This window comes from Camelus dromedarius, chromosome 5 (assembly GCF_036321535.1).
Source record: "Camelus dromedarius isolate mCamDro1 chromosome 5, mCamDro1.pat, whole genome shotgun sequence".
NCBI lineage: Eukaryota > Metazoa > Chordata > Mammalia > Artiodactyla > Camelidae > Camelus > Camelus dromedarius.
Window position 1 is genome coordinate 16,678,480 of NC_087440.1, and position 27,740 is coordinate 16,706,219.

Genomic DNA, 27,740 nt, shown 5'->3' on the forward strand with positions numbered 1-27,740 from the left:
TATTTCTGGGAGCAGGTAGAGTTACAACGGTTTTGAGGCCTGTGTCTTTCTGTCCACTTACTGAATTTCTTGTTTTCCCCAGACATCATCCTTTCTCTCTTACTGCTGCTTCCAGCTTTCCCTTCTCGCTCCTTCCCACTCAGGGTAAAGTGTTACATCCTTTTTGGGTTTTATATCTGGTCAAATTCTTAATACCTTGTTATGCTTCTAAAACTCCCTAAAACTCTCTCTGCGATGTCATGTCCCTTCCAGACAACCGGGAAGGGTACTGCTTCACAGAGGTGCTCCAAAACATGTGTCAGATCGGCTCAAGCAACAGGAACCCCGTCACCAAGTCGGAATGCTGCTGCGACGGAGGGAGAGGCTGGGGCCCCCACTGTGAGATCTGCCCTTTCCAGGGCACTGTGGCTTTCAAAAAACTCTGCCCTCACGGCCGAGGGTTTATGACCAACGGAGCAGGTACTTCACTTATGGTCCAAAAATACTGGCAGGGCATTTGTTTCACAAAGAACAGATGAAAATACAGAATCTACAATATGGGCCTAGGCTGAGTTGCATAGTTTAGGTCGAAAAAAAATGCTTCATTATGGTATTTTTAGACATTGAAGGCCATGTTGCCAACATGTCCTTGGTCTAATTAAGTTGTGTATGCTTAGGTCCCTGCTTCTGCATTACAAGGAGTCTTCAACTTTTTAAGGTGAAGATATAAGTCAGTTTTCAGTTACTCAAAATATAATTTATGTTAATCTTGGAATGAATGATCACTAAGTTCCTACACTCATCCACCAGCATGTATTTTAACTAACAAAATTGGCTGGAATATACTGCATGAAGGAAGTATACAGTTAACCTTCCATATCTGTAGGTTCCACGTCTGTAGATTCACCCAACCCTGGATTGATAGTGATCTGAGGTTGACTGAATCTGCAGCTACAGAGTGCCAGTGTACCGTTCCATTTTATATAAAGGACTTCAGCATCCATGGATTTTGGTATGAGCGAGGGGGTCCTGGAACCCATGCCCTGTGAGTGTGAAGGGGCAGCTGTACTAGCAATCAACACACAGTGGTCTCTGGGAAAGTGCAAGCTGCTTTAACTTGAGAGGAATGAGGAGGCTGTTGTGGTGTCTGAGGCAACTCTGAAAAAGACTTCCAGGCCGGTGTTAATCAGCAGCAACTGCAATTGATTTTAGTCTCATAAAGGAGAAAGGAGAGAGACTTTTTGAGCTCCTTGGGAGGAAATTAGAAGTGAGAGGAGAAGAAAGAGATTAAATAGGGTTTGTGTTCATGCTAGAAAGATGTGGCTAAAGGTGGAATAACAGAACTGGAAAGACTAGATGGAGTGACCAAAAGCAATCTATGAGCCTTTGGAGGATGCCAAAATGAGATGGTGGAAAGGCTTATTTCTTGAGACCAATGAGGATACTTTAAAAGATCAGGAAAAGTAAGAGCTGTTGATATAAAATGGTTACTTGATAATCAGAGGCTACAAAAACTCACTTGGTATTGGCACCCCACCAAGCAGTAAGGCGATAGACAGGTCAAGATGTGGCGGACAGTGGCTTTCACGCTCAACGATTCATATTGACCAAATCTTTCTCCCTGTGGTTGGAGCTGTGAGTCGGGGTCTCTCTTCCCTAGCAGCCCAGTGATCCACTGGTGCCTCCCTCACCACAGGAGGGAAGTTTGGCTCCAATTCCCCAATGTTATGCAATTTGTTATTTTTCAGGATTAACTTTAAACACAACAAAAGGATAGAAGGAAAACTTTCCTTCTTATTTTGGACATATATCTTAGAAGAAAGGGGATTTCCTTATCAAAAGAATCTACTGCTATGATTCATTTTTGAGATGTCAGCAGGGAGCAAGAACCTAAATACGTCTAGATGAGATGGTTGTTCTGTGGATCCAGAGGAGAAAAACAATTTAGAAGAGCAATGATTTTTTAAGTTTTCCCCTAGTCTCATTAGAGTCTAGTAAAGTTATTCATGTGCCTTTCAATATAGTTACCATTACATACGAACTTTACGCTGTCATCCGTTTGTTTCTTAGGTCCATAATATAGTCACACAGTTTACTGGTATTTGTAGTGAAGTGACCCCTACATATTAATGTTGTTCATTTTATGTCTTTCTGATTTTATTTTCTATTTATTAAATTACAGATATTGATGAGTGCAAGGTTATTCATGATGTTTGCCGAAATGGAGAATGTGTCAATGACAGAGGATCCTATCACTGCATCTGTAAAACGGGCTATACTCCAGATATAACTGGAACGGCCTGTGTAGGTAAGTGCTCTGTTTCTGATGCTCAGGGTTATTCCTGAGGGACAATTGTACATTACAGCAAAAAAAAAAAAAAAAAAAAAAAAATCCTCAAATTAAAAGTCTAAAAAGCCTGTATAATTTCATAGGGAAATGTAAAGCAATGATCAAAGACTACATAGAGTTTACTTTTTCTTTCCTCAAAACTGAGATTCTTTGTTAGACCCCGTGGGATTGAGCATTTAGGCTTTTTTTTTTTTTTTTAAATGGGCAGTCACACGGTATCTCTTTGATCATAGATCTGAACGAGTGCAACCAGGCCCCCAAGCCCTGCAATTTTATCTGCAAAAACACGGAAGGGAGCTACCAGTGTTCATGCCCCAAAGGCTACATTCTGCAGGAGGATGGAAGGAGCTGCAAAGGTAAAGTAGAATTTACCTTCATCCACTCATCTGCCTCGTGGGCATGTCGTTGCATTCCTTGTGCCTTTGAGGGATCCACAGGCCAAAAGTGCTTCCCTGAAGTCTCCCTGCCACCCACCTCCTGTGCTGGATGGAGAGAGGCTGAGGCCAGGGAGATGGCAGAAGACCAGTGACAGCAGCCATCCTGACCCCTGGGCATCCATGAGGACTGTGCATGAGGGTCTCTGCGACAGCAGGGCCAGCTCTCCAAGGCCCAGGTGGATCAAATCCCTAAATGACTATCTCCTTTCTATTTATGGCATTAATGTATTCAGTCTATTCAATGACTATAGAGCAGAGGTCTTTAGATTAATCAGTGCCATCATCCCAGAGAACATCGTGCCTAATTAAGTAAACCCTTTGTCTAGGTATCTGTCCCACGAAATAGGTCCAGTCCTGTCCCCCAGCAGCTTGAGACATAAATATCACAAAAAGTTAAACACCAAAACTCTACATGAATATTCCTCACCAACCAGAAGTTATCCTTTGCAAAATTATATTGGTGTAAATTTACTCCTGTAAAATCTTCCCCAGCAATAAGAACTTTACGCATTGAGTGACTAGTACAAGGGAGTCATACTGAAGGATAATTTGAAAAATGAGGGATTTGGAGAAGGAGTGTGTTCTGCCAGGAAGGAGAAAAAGGGCAGTAAGGAAGTTAAATGGTAGGACGGAGAGGAAGAGGAGCGTGGAGAGAAGCAGGGCCCTCCACCCCATTCCTGTGTCTGCTGTAAGGGGGAGAGTTGAGAGGTAACACAGTATAACACATGGACAGTGCTGAAAATTTTCTGGTGCAGCACAAATTGTATGTAATTCTATAATTTGGGGAGAAGAAGTTCAGAGACTTACTCAAAAAATTCTATCTTAAATGAGTTTTAGTCTTAAGCAGAGAACTTACTGTACATCACAGTCAGCTCTGGGCAGCGGAAGGCTACAACTCAGAGCCACAAACTTACTTGTGTAAATGAAGAACCAAATGCTAGGGGGAGCTATCTCAGTTGTGTATATTATCTATAACAAGCAAAACAAATCCATAGCATTTTTCTAACGTGGGGATAGAAAATCCTAAAAATGTCTAGCAATTAAGAGATGAAAAATGAGAACAAAATGTACAGTAGTAATTATGTTCTCTCACAATGTATCAAAAAGCATCTCTAATGCTCTTTTTATGGTTTTAGGAATACGAAACGCAGCTGTATGATTTTTGCAGATCTACTTCCAATATAAGTCCCTTTCTCTTATTTTTCTCGTAAGGTCTAAATTCTCCTTCCTACCTGGCATATGTGACTAAGTATCAAAATGAGTGGTGTAGATATATATACTATTGAAACTAAAAGAGGCTAGAAGGATAGTCCTGGGAAAGTGTGGGAGCAGCCCCATGAGAGACAGGTAGGCTCCAAATAAGAGGAGAGAAAAGGGAGAAGAGATTCTTGGAGGTGCAAACAGCTGGTGTTGCTGTTCTTAATGTAGCGTAATGATAAAACAGCACTGTAAGAAACCACTGAGTTGTCCCCCTTACCTGTTTGCAGGTAGACTTCAGCGAGGCCCCTTGGGTCATAGAGAGGGGAGGCCACCTGCTGGCAGGAGACATACAGGTGTCAATAATGCAGAAACCAGACAAGCAGACACAGCAACTCTCCAGCTGTGGATAGAGCACAGGATTGGCTCAGTTTTGAGAGATGTCAGCACTGAGAGAAATACGGGCAGTTCTCTCAGTTTAGGGCCACCCCAGATATTACTCTAGCCAGGAACTAGAGCTGCAGCTCCAAGCACAGCTCTGCATGCGGTGATAGAAGATCCCAAGAAAGGGAGGGAGGGAGGGAGGGAGGCAGGCCAGATGGCAGACAGCCAGGCAGGGAGAAAGGTAGGCAGGTTCCTGCATTCACACACACACAGTTTTAATTAAAAGTCAACTAAAAGCTGGAACACACTTTGTCTCTCTTGATGTAAAACCATTTTAAATAGCAATGGAGTTGAGAATGAGCCTACAAGTTCCAGCAGTAAGGACGGAGGCCTGGTCAAAGTGGAGGATTTTATTGAGAAGTGGAAAATAACATTGCATAAATACTGTAGACAGTTTTTAAAAAATGCTATTAGCTTATCAGAGTGAGTTTTTTCTTTCCTTTGTTTCCTTCCTGATTGCTCAATTTTGTTTTATCTGAAGGAGAATCTCTAAGCAAAGACATCAGTTCGGTTTGGTTTGATCTGGTTAACCACCTCATTTGAGAAGATTAAAAACAACTAACAGAAAAGAACCAAGCAAAGAAATTTCATTTCCAGCCTCAACATTTCTTTTTATATTTCAGCTTGAATAGATCTTTTCAATGCTCTAGAAAATTTTAAGGATCCTTGTTTCATTTTGTAATTTATAATTTATTTGAAATTTCTGCATTCTTATAACTGAAGGGAATTGGGTTTTCCTTGGATTCCCCTAAAGAACTGCATTTTTGGTCTAGACTGAAACCACACTTTTATCTTTCAGGCCCTTATCTCCTGGGTTCCTCCTAGCCATTTGCTGTGGCTCTGTGCTGGCCAGGGTCATTTGAGACATAGAAATGAAAACTGAGAGCTGCTTCCTAGGGCAGCTTCTAGGTCCCAGGCTGTCAGCTCAATTCCAACAGCCCGTCTTGCATTTTCTTACAGATCTCGACGAGTGTGCAACTAAGCAGCACAACTGCCAGTTCCTGTGTGTTAACACCATTGGCAGCTTCACATGTAAATGTCCTCCTGGATTTACCCAGCACCACACTGCCTGCATTGGTAAGTGGGAGGGGGAGACCCCAAATGGAGTGTAGCTGTTCCTCCAAGGGATTGAGTGCTTCTGCTGTTGGAATAAGAGTAACCTCAAAAAAATGTGAATACATGTCTGTGTGTATGTGCATCCATGTATATGAAAAGTTATTGGCTGCGTCTGGCCTTTTCTGAGCAAATCACCCTTCTCTCTTCCTTTTAAACAACACAAAGGGAGCTGCAGGGAAGTTGAACTCTCTCCTTTCCCCACTGCTTCTTACAGATAATAACGAATGCACCACTGACATCAACCTGTGTGGGGCTAAGGGCATTTGCCAGAATACTCCTGGGAGCTTCACCTGTGAATGCCAGCGGGGGTTCTCACTTGATCAGACTGGTGCCAGCTGTGAAGGTGGGTAGAGCCCTCAGCTTGATCCAGCTGGTTGGTCCTCGTGGAGGTGGCCTCAGTGGCTGTCAGCACCTCACCAGCCTCCTCTGTGGGGCATCAGAACTGAGGATGGGAAGTGTTTTGTCTGTTTGCACTGGTCCCATAGCTTAGAGATGCACCTTTTGTCTCATGTTCAGTCATGTCCATAACACATGCTTTCCCTGCTTCATAAAGAATGACCCAGTCAAGAAAAATAACTAGATTCCTGAATTTAGTTTTCCAGTCATTGGAGCCAGAGTCTTAAAAGGATTCACTCAAGGTAGATTAAAAATATGAAGAATGTGACTCTTCTGCTAATATGTAATTCGAGGTTTCAATTATATTTTGGGGGATCTTGTTTTTATATTGACGTTTCAGTTTCTAATCCTGGCACAGATAAGGAAATACAGATAATTCGCACAGCCAGCCCAGGGAGTGTGCTCGCACTGTGCATTAACGTCTTCATCATTTTTCTTTGTGGACTTACCAAACGCTCCAGAAGAGATATGCTTAAAATTTTGGGTGATAGAGTAAGTTTTTAGGGGTCAGAGTTCTTACTAAACTTGCCTTTCACTTTAGCATGCATGTGCATGTTGCTTCAGAGAAGGCAAGCGCTGATGTGACTTAAAGGTGACTCTGCCTCCTTTCCCAGACGTGGACGAGTGTGAAGGAAACCATCGCTGCCAGCACGGCTGCCAGAACATCATCGGGGGCTACAGGTGCAGCTGCCCCCAGGGCTACCTCCAGCACTACCAGTGGAACCAGTGTGTTGGCAAGTAGTTTTCCCTTGTTAACAAGATGAATTGTCGGCTCCTACCAGTCAAAGTACCCCTTTCTTTCTGAAAACTTTAAACTTGCCTTTGAAGCAACAAATACTCATTTAAATTGTCCCGACCTGGTTGAGACCAGAGGGAACTCATAGTCCTTGCAAAATAGCAAACTAAGAAAAAATAATGATAAAGGGTTGTTTGAGGGCATTTGAAATGAAACCCCCCCCAGAATTCCTTGACTCCCACTGTCCCCTTTCTCTTCTGCTTCATTGCTAGTCATCAGCCCACACCGGAGTTCTCTTTACCTTAGCAGGCCAACAAAATCCTGCTTCTGACTGAAAACTCTCAGCCAGCCAGAGGCGATTATGACCAACTCTTGGCCTGAGTTTGCAGAGGTGGGTCCATTCAGCGCTATACATCTTTGGGGCAGAGTGCAAGCAGCAAACACAGCCAAGATTTTGCAGGATTGCTACATTCTTTTGAAAATTAAGGGACTCCCACAGGCTCTCTCATTAAATCGAAATAGTCATTTTTGATTCCACAGTGTCGTGGGAAAACAACTGAAAAATGTTTTGTATTGAAGTTTAGTCAGTTTACAATGTTGTGTCGATTTCTGGAAAATAACTCTTTAATGCACATCAGAGAATGCCAACTTTGCGAGTTTAGAGGGACCCCAGTCCGTCTAGCTCAAGCCCTGTGTTTTACTGATGCAGGCCTGGAAGCCCAGGGAGTGAAAAGCAGTCTGTCCTCACCAGTTCTGCGGTGACATGACCGGAACTGGAACCCAAGGCCCTTAACTTCGTGATTTAGGTCTGCCTTTCTAGCGTCACGTTCGTTTGCATTTTCATTCCGCAAGCAAGGAGCACCGCGAGCTTGGCGCGCCGGGGGTGTGTCCTGGTTGCCAAACTCTTGGCCATAGAACCCTCCTGAGCAACAGCGAAGGGACTGCCTCCTGGGTGGCGGCTCCACATTGCGATGCTTGACTTTACTCCCAGTGAAGACAGTTTTGGTGCGTGCTCATTTATCAGAAGTGTGTCCCTCTCCTCTGGTTTGATTCTTTACACAGCACAGGTTTGCAGAGGTAAGATGGGCTAAGATAACCCCAGTGCTTGAGCTCAGGCCTCGCTGTCTGGTTTTTAATAAGAACGGATTTTAATTACCCGTTTCTGACAGAACTGTTCACAGAATTTCCAGAGTGAGCTTTGTTGATTCAACACCCAGCATATGAGCCTGTCTGCCCCTTATTATGTAGGCGCCTTGAGTGAAACTGGAGCTGTGGAGGAAGGGTGAAAGATGTGAGGTCTGCCACTGCTGGGCCTTGCCCTCCTCTTTCTAAACTCAGTCCAGAGATAGTAGAGACGGTCATGCCCTCATTGCCTGGAGATCCTGCTGTGGCCCCACAAAGGTCATCTCCTGGCTGGGATGTGTAGAGGAACAAGCCGATTAAAGAAGTGGGAAAGGTGGTGGAATAGGACGATGTGGAGCTCACCTCCGCCCACAGATACATCCAAAATACATCTACACGTGGAGCAATTCTTACAGAAAACCAACTGGAAACGGGCAGAAGTCCTCCTCTTCAACCAAAGCTGCAAGAAAGATCGCCACGTAACTGGGTAGGATGGGGGAAAAAGCATCAGGACGAAGGATGGGACCAGCACCCCTGGTAGGGGTCTGTGAAGGAGCGAAGGCCCCTTGCCCGCTGGTAGGACTGCTGGGACAGGTGGAGGGGCTGCTAATGAGGAATGTGCCTGTGCTGGCTTGCCAGCAGCCAGGGCAGGGAGAGACAGGCACTGGCAGCTGCCACCTCGCTGTACTTACCAGTGCAGAAGGCGCGTGTGTGGGGCTGCTAGTATGGGCAGTGGCCAGGTGCTGAATTTGGGGAGGACAGGCCCTGGGAGAGGACTGTCTAGCTGCATGGAGACAGCCCAGAGGTCTGGTGGTGTAGTCCAGGCTGCACCTCAGAGCTCATTGTCAGCTCTCGCAAGGTGGGGTCGGGTCCAGTGGGGACAGGTCTGGCTGAGACAGACCGTCAGTGCACACCGGGTGGCGCCACAGAAACGCAACTCCAGCAGACAGCCCTTGGGAGGAATACACAGCCCTTCCTTTCACGGTTCCCACTTGGGGCTGGATCTGGGGCAAACAGGCCATGGGAGAGGACCGCCACAGAGGCAGCCCAAGTCCTAGGCAGCAACACAACCACCTTGATTCCTGCAGCCACAGTGCCCCGACGCCCAGTCCACAGCACAGCCGAGCACTAGGACTGGTACAAACAATGGAGAAGGAGACGCAACCTTGGTCTGCTTCTGGGCTGAACATGGACACCTGCACAGGTGATGCAGGTTCGCTGTGACCGCACAGGCCTCACTTGCTCCAGCAGTCACCTCCTTTGGAACAGAGCATGCACTCAAGAGCAACAGAGCCTTATCAAATCTGACCCTCAGGGCTGCTGGACTCAACAGCTTGGGAGCAGATCCCATCCCAGACAAGGCTGTGACAGCCACAGAACAAAGAGGAGACCCCACCCAATATACCATACAGGCTCTGGACACCACAACAACAGTCACACCCCCTATCAAGAGGATAAGGACCAGCACACTGAGGAAAGACACGGCTGGCCCCTGCACCAAAAATACTGGACTTGCAGTCTACACAGGGATGTTCCCAAAGTAGACCTTCAAGACCACAGTAGATAAATGCTTCTCCTAAATTTGTAGAGACAGAGAAAGTTAAGTAAAGTGAAAAAACAGAGAAACTACTTCCAATTAAAAGAATGAGAAACCTCTTGAAGGAACAAGTGAGACAGACCTCACTAGTTTACTAGACCCCAAGTTCAAAAAGGAGGTAATAAAACTGCTAAAGGAATTAGAGATTACTGATATAACTGCAGGTCACTGTAAAAAAAAAAAAACTACAAACTATAAAGAAGAAGCAGTCAAAATTAGAAAACTCAATTAGAAATTAGAAAACTCAATTACTAAGCTAAAAGCCACTCTAGAAGAAATGAATAGCAGACTAAATAACAGAAGGAAGAATAAGTGATATAGAAGGTAGAATGATGGAAATCGCCCAATTGGAAAAGCAGACAGTAAGACAAATGAAAAAAAATGAAAGCAACATATGAGAGCTATGGAATAATATGAAGCATTCCATCCTATGCAGAATAGGAGTTTCGAGAGAAGGGGATTGAAAACATATTTGAAGAGATTATGGCTGAAAACTTCCCAAACCTAAGGAAGGAAACCAATATCCAGGTGCGGGAAGCACAGAGTGTCCCAAACAAGATGAACCCAAACAGACTTACACTGAGATATATTACAATTAAAATGGCAAAAGTTAAAGAGTCAGTAACAAGGAAACCTTCATAAGGCTATCAGGCAATATCTATGCAGAAACTTTGCAGGCCAAAAGGGAGTGGCATAATATAGTCCTAAAAGGGAATAACCTGCAACATAGGATACTCTACCCAGCAAGATTATCATTTAGAATAGAAGAGAGAGAAATAATTTCTCAAACAAGCAAAAACTAAGAGTATAGCAATTTTAACCTACCCTAAAAGAAATATTGAAGGGTCTTCTCTAAATAGAAAAGCAAGAATCTTTAGGAAAGGGAAAAGTCACAATACAAAAGGCAAATACATAAAATAATTGAAGATCACTTAAATAAGCCAGTTCATAGATTTTAAAAAAATAAAAACATTTTATAAAAGTGATTATAACTACAATTAACAGCAAAAGAATAAACATAAAGATGTAATGTTCATGACAATGTTGGGGGAGGGGAGCAAAACAATGTAGATCTTTTAGAATGTGTTTGCACTTACGTGACTACCATTTTAAAGTAAGTAGATACTATTGTGGGTCAATATACTTGAAAACCAGGGTAACCACAAATCAAAAACATACAATTGATTCACAAAGACCAAGAAGAAAGGAACTCAAGCATAATACAAAAGGAAACCATCAAACCACAAAAGGAAAACAAAAAGAACAAATGAATTAAGAAGAACTACACTTTTATTGTCACTATTATGTGGATGACATGATACTATAAACCCTAAAACCTCCAAACAAAAACTACTAGAGCTGGTAAAAGAATTTGGCAAGGTAGCAGGATAAAAGATTAACATACAGAAATCAGTTGCATTTCTTTACACTGACAATGAAATAGCGGAAAAAGAAAGTAAAGAAACAATTCCTTTTAAAATCACATCCAAAACAAAAAAATACTTAGGAATAAATCTGACCAAGGAGGTAAGACTTATACATGGAGAACTACAAAATATTGATTAAAGAAATTAAAGATGACTTAAATGGAAAGATATCCCATGCTCTTGCATTGAAATAACCAACATTGTTAAAATGGCCATATAGCCCAAGACAATCTACAGATGTAATGCCATATCTATCAAATTACCCAGGACATTTTTCACAGAACTAAAACAAATACTCCTAAAATTTATATGGAATCACAAAAGACCCAGAATTGCCAAGGCAGTATTGAATAAAAAGAACAAAGCTGTAGTAATAACCCTCCCAGACTTCACACAATACTACAGAGCTACAGTAATCAAACAGCATGGTATTGGCACAGAAACAGACATATGGATCAATAGAACAGAACAGAGAGCCTAGAAATAAACCCACAGACCTATAGTCAATTAATCTTCAACAAAGGAGGCAAGAACATACAATGGAGAAAAGACAGTCTCTGCAGCAAGTGGTGTTGGGAAAACTGGACAGCAGCATGTAAATCAGTGAAGTTAGAACACTGCCTCATAGCATACACACAAATACACTCAAAGTGGCTTAAAGACTTAAATATATAAGACATGATAAACCGTAGAAGAAAACATAGGCAAAACATTCTCTGACATAAATCTTAGCAATGTTCTCCTTGTGCAGTCTACTCAGACAATAGATATAAAAGCAAACAATTAACAAATCTGTTAAAAATTAACAAACTAACTAAACCATAGGCTTTTGCAGGGCAAAAGAAACCATAAGCAAAACAAAACAACCTATGGAATGGGAGAAAATATTTGCAAATGATGTGACTGACAAAGGTTTAATTTCCAGAATATGTAAATAGTTCATAGAACTTAATAACAAAAAACAACCCAATCCAAAAATGGGCAGAAGATCTAAATAAGCAATTCTCCAATGAAGACATACAAATGACCAATAGGTATGTGAAAAAATGCTCAATATCAATAATTATCAGAGAAATGCAAAACTACAGTGAGGTATCACCTCACAACAGTCAGAATGGCCATCATTCAAAAGTCTATGAACAATAAATGCTGGAGAGGCTGTGGAGACGAGAACCCTCCTACACTACTGGTGGGAATGTAGTTTAGTGTAGCCATTATGGAAAATAGTATGGAGATTACTCAGAAAACTAAACATAGATTTACCGTATGATCCAGCAATCCCACTCTTAGGCATATTATCTGGAGGGAACTCTAATTCAAAAAGATACATCCACCCCAATGTTCATAACAGCACTATTTATAATAGCCACGCCATGGACAACCTAAATGTCCATTGGCAGATGACTGGATAAAGAAGCTGTGGTATATTTACACAATGAAATACCACTTGGCCATAAAAAAGAATAAAATCATGCCATTTGCAGCAACATGGATGGACCTAGAGATCGTCATTCTAAGTGAAATAAGCCAGAAAGAGAGAGGCACCATATGGTATCACTCATATGTGGAATTTCTTAAAAAAAAGAAAAAAGGACACTAATGAACTCATCTACAAAACAGAAACAGACTCTCAAACATAGTAAACAATCTTATGGTTACTAGGAGAAAGGGTGGGAAGAGATAAAATTGGGAATTTGGGATTTGTGAATGTTAGCTACTGTATGTGTATAAGTAGATTAAAAAAACAAATTTCTTCTCTATAGCACAGGGAACTATAATGAAAAAGAACATGGTAACAAATATACGTATGTATATGCATGTGACCCCAACATTGTGCTGTACACCAGAAATTGACACATTTTAACTGGCTATACTTAAGTTAAAAAAAGAACTACAAAATCTACTGGAAAACAAGGCTTTAAATGGAAGTAAGTTCATACCTATCAATGTCAATGGACTAAATCCTCTCATCCAAAGACAGAGTAGCTGACTGGATCAAAAACAAGATCTTAAACAATATGCTGCCTATAAGAGACTCACTTCAGGGAAAAAGACATACAGATTGAAAGTGAAAAGATGAAAATAGGTATTTCATGCAAATGGAAATGACAAAAAAACAATACTTGGGTTAGCAATATTCATATTAGACAAAATAAACTTTAAAACAAAATCCATAAAGACAGACAAAGAAGGACATTATATAGTGAATAAAAGGATTAATACATGAAGAGGATATTATACTTGTTAACATATATGCATCCAAAATAGGAGCACCTAAATATATAAAACAAATACTAACAGACGTAAAGGGAGAAATTGACAGGAATATAATAGGAGACTAACACCTAGCTGACATCAGTGGACAGATCTTGCAGACAGAAAGTCAGTAAGGCAACAGAGTTCCTAAATGACACAATAGACCAGGTGGACTTAATTGATATCTACAGGACACTACATCCCACCCCCCAAAAAAGCCACCCCAGAATACATTCTTTTCAAGTGAACATGGAACATTCTCTAGGATAGACCATATACTAGGTCATAAAATAAGCCTCAAAAAATTTAAGAGTATAGAAATTATTTCAAGCATCTTTTCTGGTCACAGAGGTATGAAACTGGAAATCAACCACAGAAAGGAAAATGGGGAAAGAATGAACACATGGAAACTAAACAACATGCTACTAAAAAAGACCAATGGATCAAAGATGAAATCAAAGGAATCAGAAAATACCTTGAGACAAACAACAATGAAAACACAACCTTATAAAATGTACGGGATGCAGCAAAAGAAGTTTTAAGAGGGAAGTTCACACCAATAAAGGACTCCCTTAAGAAATAAGAAAAATCTCAACCTAATCTACCACCTAAAAAAATAAATAAATAAAACCGAAAGTCAGCAGAAGGAAAAAATAAAGATCAGAGAGGAAACAAATCAAAATAGAAAAAAATCAATAAAACCGAGAGCTAATTTTTTTTTTTCAATTTGGGGGAAGGAGGTGATTAAGTTCATTTTTTTTTTTTTTTTTTAGAGGAGGTGCTGGGGATTGAACCTAGGGCCTTGTGCATGCCAAGCATGCACTCTACCACTTGAGCTATGCCTTACCCCCAGAAACCGAGAGCTAGTTTTTTGATAAACAAAATCAACAAACCTCTAGCCAGGCTCACCAAGAAGAAAAAACTGATGACCAAATAAACAAAGTAAGAAATGAAAGAGGAGAAATAACTATTGATACCACAGAAATACAAAAAACAATCACAAGAATACTATGAAGTTATATGCCAACAAATTGGACCTAGAAGAAATGGACAAGCTCTAGAAACACACAGCCTGCCAAAACTGGGTCAAGAAGAAACAGATCATTTGAACAGACTGATTACTAGAAGTGAAATAGAATCTGTAACAACAACAACAACAACAACAAAAACTCCCTGCCAAAAAAAGTCCAGGACTAGGTGGTTTCACTGGGGAATTCTACCAAACACACAAAGAACTTATACTGATCCTTCTCAAATTCTTCCAAAAGACTAGAGGGAACACTACCAAATTCATTCTATGAAGCCACCATCACCCTCATACCAAAACTTGACAAAAACATTGCAAGAAAATAAAATCACAGGCAAATATTTTTGATTAATATAGATGCAAAAATCCTCAACAAAACATTAGCAAACTAAATCCAACAATACATAAAAAGGATCAAACACCACAACTGAGTTGGAGTCATTCCAGGGATATAAGCATGGTTTGACATACACAAATCAATCACTGTGATACACCACATAACAAAAGGAATGACAAACACCACGTGATCATCTCAATAGACACAGAAAAAGCATTTGATAAAATTCAACATCCATTCATGATGAAAACTCACCAAAGTGGGTATAGAGGGAAGTATCTCAACATAATAAAAGCCATTTATGACAAACCCATAACCAACATAATACTCAGCAATGAAAAGTTGAAAGCCTTCCCATTAAATTCAGAAACAAGACAAGGATGCCCACTCTCACCACTTCTATTCAACATAGTATTGGAAGTCCTCGCCCCAGCAATCAGACAAAAAAAGAAAGAAAAGGTATCCAAATTGGAAAGGAAGAGGTAAAACTGTCACTGTTTGCAGGTGACATGATACTCTATACAGTGACTCCTAAAGACGCTACACAAAAACTGTTAGAATAAATGAATACAGCAAGGTAGCAGGATACAAGATTAATATACAGAAATCTGTTGCATTTCTTTACACTAACAATGAAATATCAGAAAGAGAACATAAAAAATCATGTGCATCAAAAAATAAAAAGTGCATCAAAAAAATACTTAGGAATAAATTTAACCAAGGAGGTGAGCCACCTATATGCTGAAAACTATAAAACATTGATAAAGGAAATTCAAGATGATTCAAAGAAATGGAAAGACATTCCATGCTCTTGGATTGGAAGAATTAATATTGTTAAAATGTCCCTACTACCCAAAGCAACCTATAGATTGAATGTGATCTCTATCAAAATACCCATAACATTTTTCACAGAACTAAGAACAAATAATCCTAAAATTTATATGAAATCACAAAAGACCCAGAATTTCTAAAGCAATACTCAGGAAAAAGAACAAAGCTGGAGACAACTCTCAGACTTCAGACGATATTACAAAGCTATAGTAATCAAAACCACGTGGTATTGGCACAAGACATACGGATCAATGAAACAGAATAGAAAGCCCAGAAATACACCCACACACCTACAGTCAGTTAATCTTCAACAAAAGAGGCAAGGATATACAATGGCGAGAAGACAGTCTCTTCAACAAATGGTGTTGGGAGAGCTGGACAGCTGCATGTAAATCAATGAAATTAGAACACACTGTCATGCATATACAAAAATAAACTCAAAATGGTTTAAAGACCTAAATGTAAGACATGACACCATGAAACTCCAAGAGAACATAGGTAAAACATTCTTGGACATAAACCGTAGCAATGTTTTATTAGGTCAGTCTCCCAAGGCAAAAGAAATAGAAGCAAAAATAAACAAATGGGACCTAATCAAACCTAAAAGCTTTATCACAGCAAAGGAATCCATCAACAAAATGAAAAGACAATCTACGGACTGGGAGAACATATTTGCAAAAGATGTGATCAAGAAGTGGTCAATACCCAAAATATAAGAACAGCTCATACAACTCACTATCAAAAAAAAAACCTAATCAAAAAATGGACAGAAGACTTAAGTTTCTCCAAAGACAGACAGATGGCAAACAGGTACATGAAAAGATGCTCAACATCACTAATTATTAGAGACATGCAAGTCCAAAACCCACAATTAGGTGTCACTTCATACCTGTCAGAATGGCGATCATCAAAAAGTTCACAAATAATAAATGCTGGGAAGGGTGTGGAGAAAAGGAACCCTCATACATTGTTGGTGAGACTGTAGACTGGTGCAACCACTATGGAAAACAGTATGGAGTTTCCTTAAAAATCTAAATACAGAGTTACCATATGATCCAGCAATCCCATTCCTGGGCATATATCCCCCAAAGATGAAAAAATCCATGTACCCTAGTGTTCACAGCAGCACTATTTACAATAGCCAAGACATGGAAATACCCAAAGTGCCATTAACAGACTATTGCTTTAAGATGTGACACACACACACACACTTATATATATACACACACATATACATACAGAGACACCAGCAATATTATGCAGCCATAGAAATATTGTCATTTGCAGTAACATGGAGATTATCATACTAAGTCAGACAAATATTATATATCATTTACACGTGGAATCTAAAAAATAATACAAATGAATCTATATACAAAACAAAAACAGACTCACAGACACGGAAAACAAATGTGTAACTTACCAAAAGGCAAGGGGGTGGGGGTAAATTAGGAATATGGGATTAACAGATACAAACTACTATACAGAAAACAGATAAGCAACAAGGACTTGCTGTATAGTAAGGAACTATATTCAGTATCTGTTTTCCATTATGGGCTATTAGCAATCTGAAATATGTCACTGAATCACTTTGCTGTACACTTGAAATTAACACAATGTTGTAAATCACCTATCCCTTAATTAAAAAAAGAAGTGGGATGAGGTTTAGAGATTTTGATGACCAGAAGATACCAGTCCAAAGTGGCCTCATAATTCTTGGGAATTTGTAGGAATTATAGTTATCCAGAATGAGGACTGCCTTGGGCCAGAATGGCTTCCCCAGAGTCACACAGAGCCAATCTCTTGGACTAGCCATCCCTAGATCCTTGCTCTTAAGCAGCCAGAAGTTCATTCTTAGAAGATGGGTGGGTTTAGGGTAAGGAGCCTCTGATTTCATTGCTTTCTAGAAGATTGCAAACTTGCAGGTTGAAGTTGGAACTGACCCATTTTGACCTAGAGAAAATTAGGAGAAGAAAGCCCAATCTACATTTTGGAGTTCTCCACGTGGTTCTCCCTTAACGCCACAGCTAACACACTCTGCCAGCCTGATGCTGGAACTTTTGATTTTAGAGGACAGAGAGGTAGGTTTCAATCTACTTTTAAGGAGTGTCTTTCAGAGACTCTAATGCTATTTCATTCAAATTAGAATTGTCTCCTTTAATGAAAATTTAAGTAACAACTGTAAAAATAAAACAAAGATTTTGTAGAGTAGAAAAATTCCTTGTAGAGCCATTTGCTCCAGGGTGCACACACAGGATGGAAAAGGTCAGGTAAAGTGCAAAACGTGTTAGACAAATCGTGGTGTTTGTACACTGATAGAGAGGGTGACTGTTTTCAAACTGTAAACATTGAACGTTTGCCAATTTCTTATCTTAATCTGTGCTCCACTCCACCTCACCTCTCCAACTCATGTAAGTAAGTTTAATTTAAACTTTATTAGATTCTCAGAGAGGATAAAAAAAAGTGAAATAGAAAAGAATGTGAAAAGGGGAGAGGGAGAGTTCTTGACTGGAGTAGATTTTTATAATAACACAGATAAGCATTCCAAGTTAAGAAGAACCTTAGCAATGAGCTAGTCTGACTCTTTTCTAACATATCAGTCCCTCTGCAACCTCTCTGCTCATCTAAGTTTGACTTGAATACCACCCGAAAGGGCACTCACCTTCTCCCAAGATAGCCTAATCTATGCATAAAAAACTTTAATTCTTAGAAATGTCTTTTCAATAAAGAATGGATTTTTCTCCCTCCAACTCCTAACCATTGGTCCCATTTTTGCCCCTTGGAACAAAACAGAATAAATCTAATCTCTCTATTGACAGATATTCCCCACATATACCTGTGCCTTAGAGGTTTTATCAGTCAGAGTCCCAGCAGGTAACAGACGGCTGAGCCCAACTGAAAGCACAGACCACAGGAGAGGAGCCTGTCAATGCTCCATTCATATCAGCCTCATAGGGCTGAGAGAAGGTGAGATGTCTGGAGGTGGACATGAGAGGGGCAAGAAGACATCCATCCCAGGGATATTCCCATCACCAGTGTAAACACCCTTGGTTCTTCATTCATTCTTGGATGTCCATGGTCTCTGTGGGTCTCTATCACACAGCTCATCTCTAACTTACAATAAGGGGGAAAGAACAGACAATGGTACATTGAAGTGTTTTGTTTTAGGAATCCTAGAACCTAAGTGACCTTAAGTGGGTACTTGAGAGTCCTTGGGTATAAAGAATCTCAAACAGATGCATAGCTAGGCACTGAGCCATAGCAGGCAGCCTAACCAATGACTTTCTTAATGGGTATTTACTCCTCCTCTCTGTAGAAAAGAAGGAGGGTGGTGAGGAAGGAAGGGAGAGGAAGAGAGGAAGGAAGGATGGAAGGCAGTATGAATTGCCCTGCCTTTACCATTTCTGCCCACCTGTTTTCCCAATTTAAAAAAACATATTTCCTTAGAAACAATTATTCTTTAAAAATGAACCTACCTTTAACCTTCATTAAAAAACTAAAAGTAAGCAAAACAAAACGACAGCCTATGGAATGGGAGAAAATATTTGCAAAAGATGATGCTGACAAGGGCTTGATTTCCAGAATATATAAACAGCTCATATGACTTAAGGAAACAACAAACAACCCAATCCAAAAATGGGCAGAAGACCTAAATAAGCAATTCTCCAGTGAAGACATACAAATGAACAACAGGCACATGAAAAAAATGCTCAATATCACTAAATGCCAGAGAAATGCAAATCAAAACTACAAGGAGGTATCACCTCACACCAGTCAGAATGGCCGTCATTCAAAAGCCCACAAATGACAAATGCTGGAGAGGCTGTGGAGAAAAGGAAACCCTCCTACACTGTTGGTGGAATGCAGTCTGATGCAGCCATTGTGGAAAACAGTATGGAGATTACTCAAAAGACTAAAAGTAGACTTACCATATGACCCAGCAATCCTACTCCTGGGCATATATCCAGAAGGAACCCTACTTAAAAAGATACCTGCACCCCAAAGTTCATAGCAGCACAATTTACAATAGCCAAGATGTGGAAACAACCTAAATGTCCATCAACAGATGACTGGATAAAGATGTGGTATATTTATACAATGGAATACTACTCAGCCATAAAAAAAGATAAAATAATTCCATTTGCAGCAACATGGATGTCCCTGGAAAATGTCATTCTAAGTGAAGTAAGCCACAAAGAGAAAGACAAATACCATATGACATCATTCATATGTGGAATCTAAAAAAAAAAAGACAAATGAACTTATATAAAGAACAGAAAGTGACTCACGGAGAATATAGACTTGTGGTTGCCAGGGGGGAAGAGGGTGGGAAGAGGTAAACTGGGAGATTGAGATTTGCAGATACTGACTGGTATGTGTAAAAGACATAAACAAGTTTATACTGTATAGCACAGGGATAATGTATTCAATACCTTGTGGTAGCTCATGGTGAAGGGGAGTAGGAGGGTGGATATATGTATATTCATGTATGACTGAAGCATTGTGCTGTGCACCAGAAATTGACACAACATTGTAAACTGACTATACCTCAATAAAAAAAGCTAAAAATAGACTTACCATATGATCCAGTAATCCCACTCCTGAGCATATATCCAGAGGGAATTCTAATTTGAAAAGATACATGCACCCTGACATTCACAGCAGCACTACTTACAATAGCCAAAACATGGAAGCAAACTAAATGTCCATCAACAGATGACTGGATAAAGAAATTGTGGTATATTTATATAGTGGAATACTACTCAGCCATAAAAAAGAATAAAACCATGCCATTTGCAGCAACATGGATGGACATGGAGATGGACATGGAGATCATCATTCTAAGTGAAGTAATCCAGAAAGAAAAGTACCATATGTTATCACTCATATGTGGAATCTAAATAAAAGACACAAATGAGCTTACTTACAAAGCAGAAAGAGACTCACAAACAGTGAACCAACATGGTTACCAGGATGGGAAGAGGGTGGGAAGGGATAAATTGGGAATTTGAGATTTTCAGATACTAACTACTATACATAAAATAGATAAACAACAAGCTTATACAGTACAGCACAGGGAACTATATTCAATATCTTACAGTAACCTATAATGAAAAAGAATATGAAAATGAATATCTGTATGTATATGTATGACTGAAATATTATCTTGTACACCAGAAATTGATGTAACTTTGTAAACTGACTATACTTCTATTTAAAAACAAAAAAATAACCTAAGAAAGTAAGGTAAAACTAATTAAAAGAAAAAGGAAGTACCAGTTTAAACGTGGGCAGCTCTCTTGAGAGATGTGGTGGTACGAAGGGAGGCGTGTGACTTACACAGTCTGACGGACCTGGTCGTGCACCTCTGCCCTGCTGCCACTGCTGGGAGGTCTTGGAGGGGCTTCCAAGCCTCACTTTCTTCATCTGGAAAGCGGATTACACTGCTTCAGTGATTGTTAGGCAGGTTAAGTAAATGGAGTGAAGTACCTAGTATCCTACCTATCACACAGTAGGCATCTTATAAGTGTTATTTTATAATTAATTTAAATTATAATTACAGTTGCCTTTCTCCTCCTCCCTTCCCTTGGAAGTATTTGCCAAGTGAAGAGAAAGTCAATATACATGCAGACGAGTATGTGCCTGAAAATCAGCTGTAGCGATTAAGTGTCTTAGCAGCAAACTTCCATCCTGCCCCACAAAGGAAGGTCTAAAAAGTGTGTTGGAGATTTCAAAAAAGTGTAAATCATGAATAATGAGAAACGTGAGCTTTTTCCCTTTGAGTTGCTTTGGTAAAGTTAGATTTCTTTTTCCTACTTATTACCACCAGACTTGGCCGGCCGCTGTGGGTAGCAGGTTCTGCCGCATGTGTCTCTCAGGGGTTTCCCCTAGTTACTGCCCGTGAAGTCTGCACTCCATCTCTTCCAGCCTTACTTAGCTTTAGACACAGACCAGACACCACAGGCAGGAGGCTGGTTTGGATAAGGGGGCCAGTTCAGAGATGGGAGCAAACATAGCAGAAGGCACCGTTCATCCCCAGGGCAAGCACCTGGGGTTTTTTATGGGTTTTTGAAACGGAAGTCCAAGTAGGGCGGACCCTTCCTGCAGGATGTCCGCCCTTGTCTGCTCATCCTGAGAAAGGAGGACTGGGAAGGCAGCCTCCAGGAATAGGGTCCATCTCTGCCGTGGAGATCGTCATCTCACTGCCAGGCACTTGTGAAGCGGAGGCACAGAGAACTGCCTGATTCCTGCCCTCCCACCCTGAACCCTGATCCTCAGCCATGAACCATCCCCACATTCTTCACGGGATGCTCCCGTGGAGCAGAACATACTAGTGCTGGCTTCTAATGAGGACTGGCGTCTGCTGGTCCTCAGAATGCCATCCTCTAATGCACTCGGCCTGGTGCACTTGACCTCAGTGACCACATTTGCTCACCACGTGGCAGAAGGCCACATCTTCTCCTCCTGTTCCTTTGCCCACCCCAGTTACCTCTGCCTGCCTTACTTTCATGAGAGTCTAGGTGAAGGCCAGCTGGCTGGCAGCAAGTGGCCCAGCCCACACTCCTCCATAGAAACCTCTGGCCGGTATCACAAATGCGGTGTCTCCTGGTTTTCCCTGCAGATGAAAATGAATGTCTCAGTGCTCACATCTGTGGAGGAGCCTCCTGTCACAACACCCTGGGGAGCTACAAGTGCATGTGTCCTGCCGGCTTCCAGTACGAACAGTTCAGTGGTGGGTGTCAAGACATCAATGAATGCGGCTCTTCGCAGGCCCCCTGCAGTTATGGCTGCTCCAACACTGAGGGCGGCTACCTGTGCGGCTGTCCACCTGGCTACCTCCGAATAGGCCAAGGGTAAGCACTGCTGTTGGTCGTCATGGTTGGAGGCTGGCTCATTTATAACATAATTAAGTATATTTAACTCAAAATGACTTGTTCTACTAGAGGAGAACCATACCTTTTATGATCCTGGAGTTAACTCCAGTTAGCTCTGCAAAGGTTTTAGGTTATTTTATTTGAAAGGAGACGTCTAGATTTGTAGAAGTTCATAAAGTGTCAAAGAAAATGATGATACTCCATTGAAAATACCTCGCTGTATGGCCTGTCTGTCTCATTCTCTTGATTGTCACATCTTGTTGGAAAGAGACTCATTTCTCAGGAAATGGAGGGACCACAGCCCATGACAGAACTGGCCCACGCTGCACATTGCTGATGCGACCTTGTCCTGGGGCAAGCAGGGTTCGGTCTTGACTTCAAGTGCCTTCTCATCTAGCTCCTGTTAGGATAAAACAAAAAGATACATTTTAAAAACTGTAAAGGACCCCGCAAAAGGTATTTTACATTTCAGACTTAAACTTACATTAAAAATCACCAAAAGATTATATATGGAATATAAAAAAACCCACAAATTCTATTTACAAACCAGAAGTAGACTCACAGACATAGAAAACAAACCATGGTTACCAAAGGAGAAAGGGGGGATATTCTAAAAGTCACCAAAAGAGCATTAAATAGAAGAGTTAAAATAATGATGGTATTTTCCGGGTAGAATACTTCACCCCATCAATAACATGTGAAAGTAGGGGCAGGGAAGATACACTTTTATTTTACTCACTGATTTAAAAGTTTAATGTTAAGTTTTCAAAGTTTAGGTCTTTTTCCCTGCTGAATTACTCTGGACTTGGTTGTCCATCTAGTTTTGGCTATCCTTTGAAGGATGTCAAATTTTAATTTTTTAATTAGGAACACACAGACATTAAATATACATACACACGTATACAGACCCCCTCCCACAGTTCCATGTTCCACAACACACACATATATATGTATATATCAAATTGTTAATTTTGCAGTCTTTGATTTCTTGACACACAAATATCAAGTGATTCATTCTGGGGCGTGGAGAAGGTAAAAGAATGTTTCATGGGAAGCACACAGAATGCCAGCAATAGGACTCAAATTCCCAGATGTTTATGTCTGGCTCTCAGTAGACTCATTCTTTGTAGGTCTAATGCCAGAACCATTTTCCCAGCAAAAATTGTGACACTCCACACTGGCTTCTGGCCAGCAGGACTTTATAGTCACACTTCTTGTAAGTGCTGTTCCAGGGATATGAAAATACTGGAAAGGCGTTCTGAGAAAGGAACCAAAGCCTGCAGATTTGGGGTTTGCCCTCCAATAATTTAATCATTGTGTGAATGTACACACAGGATGAGCATTTATCATTTCATCCATTTTATTGTTTCTATGCATTTCATGGTGCAAGATAAGGAATGCGAAAGGAAAATGTGTTGGGCTCTGGCAGGATAACAGAAAAAAGAAGCTGCAAAATACAAAAAGTATTAGCATAATATTTTGAATTATATTTTGAATCTTAAGGGCATAAAGGAAAACGAGTTCTAAAGACTAGGTCAACAAAGAAAGAGCTAAATGCTATTTAGTCTACGTTATGACCCATGGTAGAAGTCCACCCATTTATAACAGTTGGGTTCCTCTGTGAATCACTGGAGTGAACCCTACCCTAAAATAAAGATTCTTTTAGGATCATTCAGCTATTTCAACACATTTTGAAAGAGGAGCCTAGTAAATACATTCCAAGTGGCCTATGAAATAGTAAGCAGAATAACAAAACAAGGTACTTGTGAAACATGCAAAGCCTCCCTCCGAAACTTGGCTTTAAAAACTGAAAGGCAAAGAAAAACAGCTGAACTAGTTCTCTCTTGGGCATGGGTTTGTTTATCCAGCCTCACATGAGTCAGAGCCAGTGGACCTAGTGGTTTTGAATGACTTGAAACAATTTCCCACAGTTGGACAAGCTCTGATACATGTATTTTATACATTGCATATCTTCAGTTTATTTCTAAATCAACCTCGGGTATCACCTGGAACTTTTGCCAAAGTGAGGGGTCCCATAATAAGAGAGATGGCTCAGAAGCTGGAGTGATGAAGGCTGGCGATGGTGGTGGGGGTGGCAATAGTGGTTATCAATTGAGCAGGAAGAGGGCAAGGAACTGAACAGTGATGTCTCTTTCCTTTCTTTCTCCTATGGAGCCTGTTTTGCAAAAAGAAGGCATTTTGATTTACCCTCCCAAGTCATATGGTCTCCCTCATCCCCTTTTCTTATTTCCACTCCACATCTCCCTCCCAGCAATACAGCAAAACGCCTGCCACCATAGGTTTGGGAGATGAAGGGGAAAATAAATATACAAAACAGGGCCTTGAGAGATAGCAAAAAGAATCAGTCAACTCAGGGAACTGGGAATTCCAGGCCAGACACAGATGGCTTCCGTGTGCTTCTCAGAACCAGCCGATCATCCAGTGGACAAAACCTCAAGGGCTGAATGTCACTAGGCAGGGTCCAGGCTTCACCGGAACTCTTGCACCACCCTCCTTCATCTCTCTGTTCTAATGAAAAATGTCTCTGTTCCCCTTTAACCGCAGGCACTGTGTTTCCGGGATGGGCATGGGCCGAGGAAACCCAGAGCCACCTGCCAGCAGTGAAATGGATGACAATTCACTCTCCCCAGAGGCTTGTTACGAGTGTAAGATCAACGGCTACCCCAAACGGGGCCGGAAGCGGAGAAGCACGAACGAAACAGATGCTTCCAACATCGAGGTAAATCAGAAGGGGTTTTCTCCTGATGTCTCCTATTGCAGAAGGGCCTTCCAGATTCCTGTGGTTTCCTCCGAGGATGCTCCCAAGTGTGAAAAAGCTCCCTGGGGAGAAAATCCAGACATTCCCCGAGCTCTGGGCTGCATTTTACAAGAATCTGTGGGGCTTTCTGAGTTTCTTGCTGCCTTTAGGGAGTGGCCATTCGAAGGTTTTCACATACTTGCTCATTTCCTCCGTCTCGCCAAAAAGAAAGTCAAACACCCACCCAACGTCTGCTGAAAGGACAAGGTCTGAGATCCAGGACAGCAAGTGGGCAGAACAGCAAAGTGACATAGTGCTCCCTCCACAGGGATGCCAAGTTCTGAAAGCTAGAGGCTCCTCTACTGAAGAGAGCCATGTGGAGTGTGAGGGAGCTTGGATTCTAGACAAAAACAACATGGAGCTCAAGCAGCCTGGTTTTCTCTGCCTACGGCTGCTGCAGCCTTTCAGTCAACTCAGAAATGCACAGATATTCACCCACACCTCTGGCTGCAGGCCCGGAGAATCCAGCACATGTGGTCCCAGAGAGGCAAGCAAGAAGCCAGGTGAAAAGCATTGAATATTAGCAGATCATCAGAGTCAGGAAGTAGGTTCCTAGGTGTGTCCTTCGGTGGGGATAGTTTTACGTCAGTGAACAAAATTGAAATAAACTGGTTCTTTCTTAGCATCAGTGCTGTAACCCCTCCCCTGTGGTCTGGAAAATGAGATAAGTCCTTGGAAAGAAAATAATTTATTACAATAGTGGTTCTCAAACTTGAGTGTGCATCTGAATCATCTGGAAGGATTGCTACAATAGATTTCTGGGAGACACCCTCAGGGTTTCTGATTCAGTAGGTCTCAGATGCCATCAAGAACTTGCATTTCTGACAAATTCCAAGATGATACAGATGCTGCCGGTCCCAGGACCACAGTCGGAGACCCACTGCATTAGAAAAACTCCAAATACAGGGAATTTCAACTTGACTTTCTTCTTGACAGTTTATTTTTTAATATTATAAATATGTGCCTGTTTAACACATTTGTGGTTTACATAGTATTTTATGAATGTGCATTTCAATATAGTAGATGCAGCATGAGAAGAAAGTTGTGTTGGTGGGAGATTTGAGGCACGTGCTCTTTAGTAAGTGGCATATTTACCTTTTAACATACTGCCATCTGTCTTCCCAGGATCAGCCTGAGATAGAAGCCAATGTGAGTCTTGCGAGTTGGGATGTTGAGAAGACAGCCATGTTTGCTTTCAATATTTCCCACATCAGTAACAAGGTCCGAATCCTAGAGCTCCTTCCGGCCCTTACGACTCTGACGAATCACAACAGATACTTGATTGAATCTGGAAATGAAAACGGCTTCTTTAAAATTAACCAAAAGGAAGGGATCAGCTACCTCCACTTCACAAAGAAGAAGCCAGTGGCTGGAACCTATTCATTACAAATCAGTAGTACTCCACTTTATAAAAAGAAAGAACTTAATCAGCTAGAAGATAAATATGACAAAGACTACCTCAGTGGTGAACTGGGTGACAATCTGAAGATGAAAATTCAGATTTTGCTTCATTAATTCACCATCCAGAGACCAAATAATTAAAAAACAAAGATAGATAGGTAGAACTGAATTCCCCCCACCCCAATCAGAATCTTCATATTATAGGTACAGTCTTTCACCACGTAAATTTCTATAAATAAGCACTATTCTTGTATTACAAAAGCAAGGTACAGGTGACTACCCTAGTTCAAAACAACCACTTTCTCAGGCTTCTCATGTATGTAGCTAAGCTACTTTGTCATATGTGTTGATTCTTGAAAACTGGGACGTGTATTTCCATTGGGGGTTGGCCATCCATGCTGACGTACCATCTTTCCAGCAGACGTACAGGAATGTGCTTTCAATGGATGGACTGTTCTGTTTTTTTCAAATTGTAAAACTTTGCTTCTCCAAATACAAGTATTAGGTTGGCCATTTATACTATCTATTTGGTGCTAGTAAATTCTCAAACTAGATTTATAAATGCACTGTAATATTTACACAACTTAGAAACCAAATTCCAAGTATTCAGTTCAAATACTTCATTAATTTCAATCAACCAAAGTTAGTTCAGTAGCTTATCTCAGTTATGAGTATAATACATTACATGTAAATTAAGTGTGTGTATACTGTAATCGTGCTATTTTTTATCATTGAAACATTTATAAACTAGAATAATAATGCCCTTAATGTGAGGGTTTGTAATGGTGCTTATTAAGACCAAAGACTTGTTAAATGTATACACCAAGTGGTAATGAAATTTCTGTGACTGGCCCACACGTGCATGGAGGTCTAGGAGGACCAGGAAACAGCCTGAGCAACCAGAGGATCACCAGTGCATCCTTCGTCACACCTGTGCAATATGCCAAGATTACCCTCGGTCATTCCTGTCAACAAGGGGTCCATGTCATAAATGTCACAATAAAACAGTCTCTTTTTTAGTGTACCCCTTGGCTTTGTGTTCTTGCATGGACGTGGGATTGGAGGGGCTATTCTGGAGCCCAATTAAAGTCTCCCGAAATTAAATTATCCTGGGTCTGTTAGCTACAGCTTGCCAAATGTATAACCACTAGAAGAACATTTACATATTTGAGTCAGTCCCTTGTTTTATTCATTCAAGATAGCAGAGTTATTTCTCACCAACAAGATATTTAGATTGTAGCATCATTCCTAAAACATGACCTAATCAATCCTGTGACTTTTAAACTACTACATTTCAGTACTTCAAAACATCAAGTTCAGTCATTGTCTTAGAGCACGTGTGTTTCATTACAAAAACTTTATCTTGCTCCCTCCCCTCAAATACACACAGTGTT

General features: G+C 40.9%; 1 protein-coding gene across 1 annotated transcript in view; it reads left to right on the top strand.

Annotated features, from left to right (window-relative positions):
- The window catches only part of FBN1 (fibrillin 1), a 239,305-nt gene extending 211,935 nt beyond the window's left edge, over positions 1 to 27,370 (top strand). Inside the window, exons 57-65 of the mRNA XM_010998625.3 lie at positions 253 to 459; positions 2,162 to 2,287; positions 2,563 to 2,685; positions 5,368 to 5,484; positions 5,738 to 5,866; positions 6,534 to 6,653; positions 21,875 to 22,106; positions 24,693 to 24,867; positions 26,071 to 27,370. Coding sequence (XP_010996927.2) covers positions 253 to 459; positions 2,162 to 2,287; positions 2,563 to 2,685; positions 5,368 to 5,484; positions 5,738 to 5,866; positions 6,534 to 6,653; positions 21,875 to 22,106; positions 24,693 to 24,867; positions 26,071 to 26,460 — 1,619 coding nt within the window. The 3' untranslated portion in view covers positions 26,461 to 27,370. The remainder of the gene's footprint in view (positions 1 to 252; positions 460 to 2,161; positions 2,288 to 2,562; positions 2,686 to 5,367; positions 5,485 to 5,737; positions 5,867 to 6,533; positions 6,654 to 21,874; positions 22,107 to 24,692; positions 24,868 to 26,070) is intronic.
- Positions 27,371 to 27,740: the final 370 nt, after the last annotated feature.